At 40.0% G+C, this 11,021-nt stretch overlaps 1 protein-coding gene across 1 annotated transcript in view; it reads right to left on the bottom strand.

Moving 5' to 3' along the window:
• Positions 1 to 4,797: 4,797 nt before the first annotated feature.
• The window catches only part of LOC111972061 (tyrosine--tRNA ligase, mitochondrial), a 15,135-nt gene continuing 8,911 nt past the window's right edge, over positions 4,798 to 11,021 (bottom strand). The window contains exons 3-7 of the mRNA XM_023998902.2: positions 10,481 to 10,618; positions 10,033 to 10,203; positions 8,430 to 8,583; positions 5,758 to 5,887; positions 4,798 to 4,887 (exon numbers count right to left, since the gene is read on the bottom strand). Of these exons, the coding sequence (XP_023854670.1) occupies positions 5,822 to 5,887; positions 8,430 to 8,583; positions 10,033 to 10,203; positions 10,481 to 10,618 (529 nt within the window). The 3' untranslated portion in view covers positions 4,798 to 4,887; positions 5,758 to 5,821. The remainder of the gene's footprint in view (positions 4,888 to 5,757; positions 5,888 to 8,429; positions 8,584 to 10,032; positions 10,204 to 10,480; positions 10,619 to 11,021) is intronic.

Raw genomic sequence — 11,021 nt, 5'->3', positions numbered from 1 at the left:
TAGGAGGTATGTAGGAAAGGGACAGAGTGTGCCTAACTTGTTTTCGCCGTTCTATGTGAGAGTGAGCAGATTTGTGGCGATAACAGATAAAGGCTTTTTGATGAAGCGGCAGGTGCGCTCGTTTAATGAGCGTTATGACCTACCCATCGCTCCCACCAAGACCAAACATGCCACAGACACATCTGTACATCTACCATTTGATGCTATACAGCATCTCATTTCTACACAGCATACATCCCTGTCTGCATGCCCCTCTCTTTCTCTCGTTCTCCAATCACTCATTTCCAACAACGGATTTGTCATCATTGTGCTCTGTGTTTCAGAGAAAAGGGAACACACGCACGTGTTTGTAGGCGCTCTTCCTTCGTAGGAAATTGTGCCAGCAGATTGGGTTATGACGTTGCTTGTGGCCAGTTCAGGAAACATGGGGAGGAACCAGTGGTTTTATATTAAGTGCTGGGGTGGTTAACAGGAAAAGATAACCTGTTGCTGTTGATATAGCTAGGAAGTGTGATTCAGTCTGTCTAGCTTGGTACATATAACACTGAGACAAAGAAATGTTCTCAATTTCTGATACACTGGATGTCTGCTATTTACCCAACTTCATAGTGGTCTTTGTGGTGGTCAAAGTGAATAAGAATAAAGTTTTAAAAAATATGTGTTGTTTTGTGTGTGAATTTAAAACATTTCAGGGAGATAGCAAAGCTGAAAGTTAGGACTTACAAATKGACTATATTCTTTGGCCTCCACAGTTCTGGGTGTATGAAAGGTGGCAGCCAGTTGACAGCAGTTCAGATACAATATATTTGGACCCATCAGGTATGGCTCATTGGATGACTGTCTTTGTCTAAACCTGAAACCTTGTTTGTCAAACCACAGATAATAACAATGTAATAACAGTGTRAGCTACTTTTATGTTGAACATTTCCAGTCCAGCCTTTGGTTGGGCCTCTGGAGAATAGCCAGGATCACCTGCAAGGTCAAACTTACCATTTAGATGGATAGAAATGTATTATACAGAAATTATACAATTCCAATTATACAATTTATTCCTGGTGAGCTTTATAAAAAACACAGGGGCTCCTGTTTTAAATTAACCAACCAATTAGTGTAATAAATGTTTGCCACCTTTAACCCCACGTTGAGCTTGACCAATATCCATGTCAATRTGACTTAATGACACAAACCACCCCCAACGGTCCTCTCAGTGTGGTATTCTCAAACTGCAGACACCACTTCCTTTTCCCCCTTCATCCACTCCAGTGTTTCAGCCGGCAGGCCCTTTGTCTGAATGGGAGCCCCAGACACAACAGTGCCGAGCGCCCGCACCTCACAATGGCCCTCTGCACAAAGCCAAACACACAGGGACAATGGGCCCAGCTCTGAGTGGGGGGTAAACAGCAGAGCTAAGGTTACCCACCTGCACACTTCAGAATGAATCAGGAGCCCCCTAAGAGCTGCTGCAGGTGTCTTCCTGTTGCATCCTGCTTCCTGGTGCTCTAAGGCTGTAGTGGAGTGAGGCCTTCATGGTGCTCTAAGGCTGTAGTGGAGTGAGGCCTTCATGGTGCTCTAAGGCTGTAGTGGAGTGAGGCTTCATGGTGCTCTAAGGCTGTAGTGGAGTGAGGCCTTCATGGTGCTCTAAGGCTGTAGTGGGGTGAGGAGAGGAGGGAGCCCTTTACCAACTCAACACTAAATATTCTCTTTAAAAATACATCTTTGGTGTGTGTGTGTGTGTGTGTGTGCGCACTCACACGCAAGACAAGGCCTGAGTAATTCCAGACTAATGGATTGGATTGACCCCTTCACAAAGTCAAGATTATAAATTGCCTTGGGATTGATCTGATGAAATTTGGTGGTGAAAGTGTGCATCTTGACAAATGCATGAAAAATGATGCAATAGATAATTAGTCAGAGAAAGACAAAATATAATTCAGCAGTGAACATGTTTTTATGGCTCTGCTTTGGTGCTAATCTTTACAATGTAAAGATGAATTACCAAAAATAATAATAATAATTGCTGCTATAGAATTCCTTTATGTAGCTGACCGCTATTTGTGTAGGTGAATATGTTGGTAAAAAAAGCTTATAGTTGTACAAAATAGTAGGCCTATAAATTGTTGCAAACAACTCTCCAAATGAGGCTGGAATTGTATTTGATGTAGCCCAGTAAAACATGAGACAAAATATAATTATGGTGTAAAAATGTGAATAAATATACACCATTGTGCCTTAATGATAAAAACATGAGTAAACTCTTTTTAGTTTCAACTCATTAGCAAATATACTAAAACATAAGGCAAGTAAACAATCTACATCAAAATATTGTTTGCATAGCTTTGATCTATAAAGAAATCAATAAAATGACACTGTATATGATAGGGTTGTTTTATTAAAAAAGCTCATTACAGTATCAGGGATACATTTCTACATCCTTTTTTCTATAATTAATTCAAACTACAGTTAAAACATCTATATGCATGCAATTACAGTACTTGTTGGATGTAGGCTACACTAGCGTATTCTCTGTGACGAAATATAACTAAATTCATGCAGTGACTAACCTTATATAATTTCAACTGTGGACCTGTGGGGAGTGTTTTTTCACCCCTAGAAACATTGCAGTTCAAACCTTCCATAAGACAAATGTAACTGGCTGCAACAGTGGTGTGCTTTACTTAGCCATAACCGGATTGGAGGACCCAAACGTCAATCACCAGGCATTTTTCAAAATACTTTACGATTTCATCATATTGGGAGTGCCACTGCGCAGACGGCGGCATATTTGGTCAGCAGTGCTATAGTGGATTAACACAGGCTAAACTATTTTAAAATTGACAGATTTTGCAACCGTAGAAGCAATAACATCGTTTGTATTTACCGAACCCTATTACGTGCTACTTCAAGCTTGAAACATGCGTAATGTGCCACATGGTACCGAATGCGCACGGGTTAGTTCCAGTTTGTCCGCGAGCCGAAGAGAATACAACACATTGATAAAAAAATGACATCAATTACTGAAATACTATATCTACTCCTAACTGCTGTGAAAAGCACTAGAACTACACAAATAACTGTTGAGTTAAATCTCTTCRTGTCTTTATTCCAGGATGATAATGTATAAACTCCCAACCCAAAAGCAGTGGGTATGAAGAGAACCGAGGTATGACAATCTCAGCAATCKATTAAACTGAAATTTAAGGTCGTTTTGCCTGGAGTCCTGAGAGGCATTTTTTACTTGTGATTCACTAGTGGGCTATATAGAAACATTATACCTCCTATGCGATTCCTCCCGCCCCATGAGAGCACATGCAGTTTCTCTGTGCAATTTATAGTATGAAACATCAAGTTATGAAGGACACGGATATGGATTATGTATTAGCGTAATCGAAATACATTAAAATCGTTATGCTGTATACTCGCTGAGAGAAAGAGTGTGACCGTGTGTAGGCTGAAGAGGTTCCTTTCAACAGTGCAAACATGACCAACAAATCAGAACGATTTATCTTCTGTTTTAATTGATTGCAACACATCTTAAATCACACATTGAAAAATGCACATCAAATATTTTAAATCAGGCTCAGGTTGCAACCTTTTTTGATAAAATAAAAACTACCAAAAATATGCTTACAAAAAAATATGTAAATGCCACTTTGGATAACCTTGATCAAAACCCCATTTTATTCTACATAAAAAAAGCTTGACATAAATAAGTTAGTATAATWTCTCAGTGTTTTTACAAAGTTATGTACACTTAATAGATTTACACGGGCAGAGTGACTACTTTGAGACAATTCTTAGCCTCTGAACAAAGGCTGATTGTAACTGGGCGAAATTAAAGTTATTTTAGAAGCTACATTTGCATGATCTGCACTAACAATGTCTGGGAGAAGGGGGAGATTAACAAATTAAATTATCTTTCTGTATCAAACAGGAGTACAATGCCAAGGCAACCTGATGGTGAAAGCGTCGACACAGACGTATTGAAGCAACCATGTATTTGGTATTGTAGGACATTTCAAATATAAAAAGGCCTAATCGTTAAAAAAAATATTAAGAACCGTTAAACTGACAGACGAGTATGTCAGGGAGAGGATGAAGTTGATTAATACTACCAGTACAGTTAACTGATACTTTATCCTTCAGCAAATTAGTACCCTACACCACTTCAGAAAAATAAATTAGCTACACTTCTTTAAAAAATGGTGAAGAGGAAGACTTGTAAAAAAACAAAATATTCCAGAATTTAAGTGACCGACGTAGGTCTASAGATTTAACAAAATACAATAAATATTGGCTGACTTCACATATTACTTTTTTAGTCATAACAGAAATGTATCATTATTTGAGGCATTGTTTTCATGGGGTGGCTGAGAACCCACGTTGTGTGACACTTAAATGACCCAAAAAACAAGGCTACACATTATGTACCATCAATCTCTCCCTACATACAGATGACCTATGAGGATACTTTGATGAGGAACAATTATTTAATCCAATCATTTTTTAAATGGATCAGGATTCATAAACAGCATTTTGGAACCAAAACTACACGGCAATTCTTCAAGTCAAATTCATGCCTTTTACATAGTTCCCCCCCCCCTCCCCAATCATAATATGTTTCATGTGCTACATATGAAAATAAATATATACACAGGTAGTAAAAAAAAAAGCAAAAAAGGAAATAAAACCTAATTGCACACTGCTACATCGACTGCTTTTAGAGGCAGTAACTTTATGAGTGCCACAACTTTAGTGTTTATATTCAGTGCTTGCACAGCGTCCCCATCCTTAGGGAGAATTGATATGTTTCGTTTTCTTTGTAGTTCCTCTTCAAAATCACCGAACACTTGGGTTTCCATGACAAAAAGGGGAAATACATTTTCAGCTCTGCAGAGAGAAATAAAAACAAAGTTGTGAGACCAATGCTAATTTACACCAGTAAACATGACCACATACAAATGCATCAAAACCATTCCTGGCCACTTCTTTTTGCAGACAAACATAGATGTGGCAACATGTAATAGTTTTGACATGACAAAACAATGTTAAGAACAGGCTAATGCTAGTAATCTACTGAGGTCAAAGACACCCTACTGACTCATTCAAAGCAGCAGAACACTTTCATTTTCCAAATGATAAATTCTCTTCATAGCTACACACACACACACTTCATTGCAAGTTAGCGTAAAAATGTAGGCCTATTCAAAAACGTGCATACTGTGCTTTCATTCACTAGAACGGCCAGATGTTTTGATAGGGGACTAGCGTGCATAGTGCACTGCTGAGGAGACCGGCCCCTTCTCCCTCTCACGAGGGCAGTGGTTGCTGACGTGTTACTATAGTGTTGTTCTGAGGACTTGTTTACAGTTTCGTCGGAAAATGAACCTCACCGTGCCAGTGGTTGTAGTAATGTCGCCTATATTTCGTGTAGCCTTTTGGAATTTAACCCTTTACTAGACCGCACTGAACGTCACAACGATATAGTTAAGCACACATTTCGAGCTTCAAAAAACGAATAGCTACTTAGTTGGCAATTGCGCATAGGTTACAAGGTGGGAAAATCACAACTGCTCAACACGTTATTTAAACGACACGTCTGAAATGCTTACAGGAAGACCAACGTGATGTGTTCAGCTTTACACACACTGCTTTATGTAGGCAATAAAAAAAAAATATTGGGTTATTTGGGAAAATAAGTCCACACCAGTATAACATATCTCACTAAAGCCAGACAAAAGTAGCAGATAACTATCTCACCCTTGTCATCTTCACGTTTGAGTCCTGGGACTGGCTTTCCTGGGTGTGCGTTCTACGGAATGCGTCAAGACTGGGCAAGGCGTAACTTCATTCGAACTACTGTGTGACCTTTTATTTTGGGACGAGGGGTCTGGAAGAGAAAGACAATTTTATTCAGAATATAGGTCAAAATGTTATTCTCGAAAATGAAGTATTGTGAATAGTCCACTCTACATTATTTAAATGAATAAGGCAATTTAGGCTGCTACATTTCCCTATCTATAGTGATTTGCCTATCAGGTCTTATCTTTACAACTTGACTAGCAGGTAGTCATAGACTACCGATATTRCTTACTGAAAACATTAATGAAAACGATTAGAATTGTTGTAACGCTTTTCTTTAGAATAACTAATAAGTGGGCCCATCTATTTGGTAACTAGGCCTACAGTCTGCTACAATTTGACGTCGAGCCTGGCTGATACAAATTACATAGCTGAATAGGCCAGCACGTCAAACAGTAGGCAGAAATTCAAAGTAGCCAGACTATGAATGATGTAAATTATAGATAATCATCAAAGGCGTAGGCCTACATTCATGGCAGGCTGGTCTTTTTCTCCGCCCGGTGCACTGCTCTTTACTCTCCATTTGGCTCTCTGACCTCTCGGTGTTGTCAGACTGCCGGGGAGTCACCACCACACAACTATGATTCCCATTTAGATCCATATTGTTATTCCCAGAGGGGCAAACGTCTTTCACTGATTGTTGCGTTCTGGTGTAGAAATTTGGAATGTCTTTACAATCCATTAATTCCCATTTGAATCTCCCGTTCGATAGAGGTGTGTGGCTTGAAAAATCGAAGTTCCACTTTGCTGAGGCTGCCGCTTCCATCTCTTGCAAATGTCCCTTTAAATCCCGCCTTAACTCTTCGCGATCCGGCGAGCCGAAAATGATTCTGCAGGCTGACGGTTTTGGGTGATCCGACAACCGAGCATCCGTCCTTTCCAACGTCGGGCTCCCATTTGAAAGTCGAACATCTGACATTTTCGGTGAATCAATTAACGTCCAAATAGAACACTTCAAAATTCGTATTTCCTCCTTTCTCACCGCGATCCAAAACAAGCGTAAAACGAATGATCAACACTTTTATGCCATGCATAGGTTTGGATAGAAACGGTAATTTCCAATATGGCAATGCGAGCTAAAGTAGTCAGATCATCAAAACAATGTGCAGTAACTGAAGCCACTCCTGTCAATTTATTCTCGTAGTAAGAGAGAAGAAATAACAGACAAACCTTTTCAGTACCCAATATGGCGATTGAGGGGAGGCTGACTGGGGAAAAAACTGATTGACACAGAGAGCTATTTAAAACGAAGAAGGTAATTCATTGGTTAAAAAAACGTAGGCCCGCCCAATTCTCTTAAGGCGATCATGCACGTTACAAAGGCTTTGCAACATTGTCACATTTCTATACATGTTACTTTGTAACGGCTATAGCCATAATCACTATAGGTATCTAACATTTTAGCTATGATGTAAATTAATAAAGGGCCATTATAAGGAAACTTAACGTATGCATTATTCATTTGTTTATGTTGACAAAATATTTTAATGTCAGTGGTCTCGATCTTCATGTCATAGTTTTTTAGCCCCAAAATAGAACAATAAATATACAGAGGGAAATCAAATTTTATTTGAGAATTATAATAGTTTTTCAATAAATGTGGAATTGTAATACCACCTTAATGATTTGAAACAATTGAAAATAYACAAGCCAGTGTGAAGCATTTTGTCGTTTGGAGTAGGTTGTTATTGTTATGAATCTGTCAAGCATTCTAAAAAGCTAATAAAAGCTTAACATTTTTATTATTTTGCATGGTGGTGACCAGTTATTTCTCTCCATGATACAGATGCGAATATTGACTTATCTGAGCTCAGTCACCAGTGTACACCCCAGCAAAAGGAGGGATGGTAGTAGAGTAGTGGCAAGCATTTCTCATTGGGAAAACAATATTTTCTGCAGGATAACGCAATTTACAATTAATTATCAAACATCAATTAATAACTACTTAAATTATAACTCATTGGCCATTTGCAATAKAACAACTACAGTAAGAGTGAATCATCTTTTTTTTTATTTCACCCATTTCTAAATGTGACAAACCTACACATCTTGTCCACCTGTTTTTAATTACCTATTGCTATTGCCCGTTTTAAAATGTCAAAATATTCATCTATTTTAGCTGTAAGATATTTTGCAATTTAAATTTAATTCCTGGATGTAACTAGGGTCTTATAAATCAAGCTTTGCTACAGGGTGTCTGAAGGAGCTTTAACTCAGTTCTCATTTAAAGGGAAGACTGCACTGACCCCTTGTTGTGAAATTAGGTACTAGGCAAATCGGTTATCTAATATCTAACGATCACAAAAATAAAACCGTTTACATACACAGTACGTAACATMCAACTAACAAGACAAAAGCCTTTCACCAAATATATGTTATATATTACAGCATCATTGAATCCACACATTTATAGTGCACTAAATCCTCTCCTAGATATCAGCAGGGATATATTGAAATAATACAGGTCTATTTCCAATATCCAGCTCTCTTCACCTAAGCCTCCCAGCTTGCTGTCCTACCTCCAGTACACAAACAGTGCATAGAAGTGATATGGTCGCAGCTCCACTCACAGATTGAGMCACCTGATGATGTGGAAGTAATTCTTTCCCACTCTGAGGAGAGAGTCCATTGGCCAGGATGTGCTGGCCGGGGATGAGTACCTGTTCTGGGTTGTCTGTCTTACTGTGGTTGATCCATACAGCTCCTTCTGAAACCATGCGATACCTGCAGCACAACACAGAGACAACACATCACAGAAACAACAAAGACATCACAACACATCACAGAGACAACACAACACAACACCACACAGAGACATCACAGAGACATTCCAACTCAACACATCACATGAGACATCACAGAGACAACAACACAGAGACAACACAGAGACAGAGACAACACAGAGACAGCACAACACAACACAGAAAAACAGTTAACACATTTTGATACATTACGKACTTATTCAAAAATGTATTAMATTTTTAAAATCCTCAATCTACACACAATACCCTGTAATGACAAAGCGAAAACAGKTTTTTTGAAAATGTTACTAATTTATTCAAAATAATAAACCTAATTTATTTCACCTTTATTTAACTAGGCAAGTCAGTWAAGAACAAATTCTTATTTTCAATGATGGCCTAGGAACAGTGGGTTAACTGCCTTGTTCAGGGGCAGAACGACAGAGTTTTACCTTGTCAACTCGGGGATTAGATCTTGCARCCTTTCGGTTACTGGTCCAACACTCAGACCACTAGGCTGCCTGCCGCCCGAAATAATAATAATAAAAGTCTGACATAAGTATTCAGACCCTTTGCTATGAGACTCGAAATTGAGCTCAGGTGCATCCTGTTTTCATTGATCATCCTTGAGATGTTTCTACAACTTGATTGGAGTCCACCTGTGATAAAGTCAATTGATTGGACATGATTTGGAAAGGCACACAACTGTCTATATAAAAGGTCCCACAGTTGACAGTTCAAAAACCAAGCCATGAGGTTGACGGAATTGTGCGAAGAGGTCCTAGACAGGATTGTGTCGAGGCACAGATCTGGAGAAGGGTACCAAAAACAATTCTGCAGCAAGAACACAGTGGCCTCCATCATTCTTAAATGGACGAAGTTTRTAACCACCAAGACTCTTCCTAGAGCTGGCTGCCTGGCCAAACTGAGCAATCAGGGGAGAAAGGCCTTGGTCAGGRAGGTGACCAAGAACCCGATGGTCACTCTGACAGAGCTAAAGAGTTTCTCTGTGGAGATGGGAGAACTTTCCAGAAGGACAACCATCTCTGCAGCACTCCACTAATCAGATATTTATGGTTGAGTGGCCAGACAGAAGCCATTCCTCAGTAAAAGGCACATGACAGCCCGCTTGGAGTTTGCCAAAACAATTTAATCCATTTTAGAATAAGGCTGTAATGTAACAAAATGTGGAAAAAGTGAAGGGGTCTGAATACTTTGCGAATGCACTGTATGTTTTAAAGTTAAGACAGATTTGAGAGAGAAGTAGAGGGAATGAGGCAATAAAAAGAGAAATTATCAGAATGGAGAAATATAGAGAAAGTGTGAAAAAGCCAATGGGGTGGAAGTGGTGAAATAGAGTGAGTGACCCTCCGTGTGAGGTAGTCATGTCAGGGATGATAAGGAACAGAGGAATATAAAGCCAGAGCCCTACACTTTGGGCCCCCGAGGGATGTCCTCTGCCCTGCGGCAGGCATCCAGTATTGTGGTYCCTGGCTCCAGCAGCAGCTCATGGAAGGGGGCATCTCTGAAGACCTCCTGCAGCTCAGCATCACTCATCTGCTCCAGGGCCTGAAGGTTACTGTGGTACCGGGCATTGGTGCACCTGGAGAGAAATACACACACACACAGCATTACTAATTGTACCAGGCGACACCTCATTAATGACACCCAAATGACATATGCATAGTCTTTCTCTGACTAATTATCTATTGCATAATTTTTCACGCATTTGTCAAGATGCACACTTTCACTACATAATTTCATCAGATCAATCCCAAGGCAATTTATAATCATGACTTTGTGAAGGGGTCAATTCAATCCATTAGTCTGAAGTTACTCAGGCCTTGTCTTGCGTGTGATCACACACACACACACAGCACCTCTCATTGTCGTGGACCAGTTTGGTGACTTCGGCGGCGAGAGGTTTGTTTGCGGCCCGTTTGCCTGGCTCCTGTCTCTGCTGCTCCATCACCCGCTCCACCTCGGCCAGAGGTAGGAAGGTGAACAGCTTCAGATACCTGCAGGTAGCACAACAACCAACACTGACTCAGTCTCCAACATCACCATGGATAGGCTAAACTCAGGTACTAATATCAGGTCCCGTGTTCACAAAGTGTCTCATAGTAGGTTTGTCGCACACATTTACAAAGACAAGACGCACACAAATAACCCTTGTCTGTCACAAACGATGACAGGACGGTGTGTGGCAAGCAAAATGTGTTTTCCCGTGCATGYATGCTGACCGAAGTCTTGCAGTCTCTACCAACCGAGTCCTGTGTGGCTCAGTTGGTAGAGTACTGTGCTTGCAACGSCAGGATTGTGGGTTCGATTCCCACGTGGGACCAGTATTAAAGAGTACGAAAATGCATGCACTCTACTGTAAGTGGCTCTGGATAAGAGCGTCTGCTAAATGATGTGAAA

The sequence above is a fragment of the Salvelinus sp. IW2-2015 genome, linkage group LG13 (genome assembly GCF_002910315.2).
Source record: "Salvelinus sp. IW2-2015 linkage group LG13, ASM291031v2, whole genome shotgun sequence".
NCBI lineage: Eukaryota > Metazoa > Chordata > Actinopteri > Salmoniformes > Salmonidae > Salvelinus > Salvelinus sp. IW2-2015.
The sequence above is the reverse complement of the archived record's forward strand: the minus strand, read 5'-3'. Positions and strand labels throughout refer to the sequence as shown.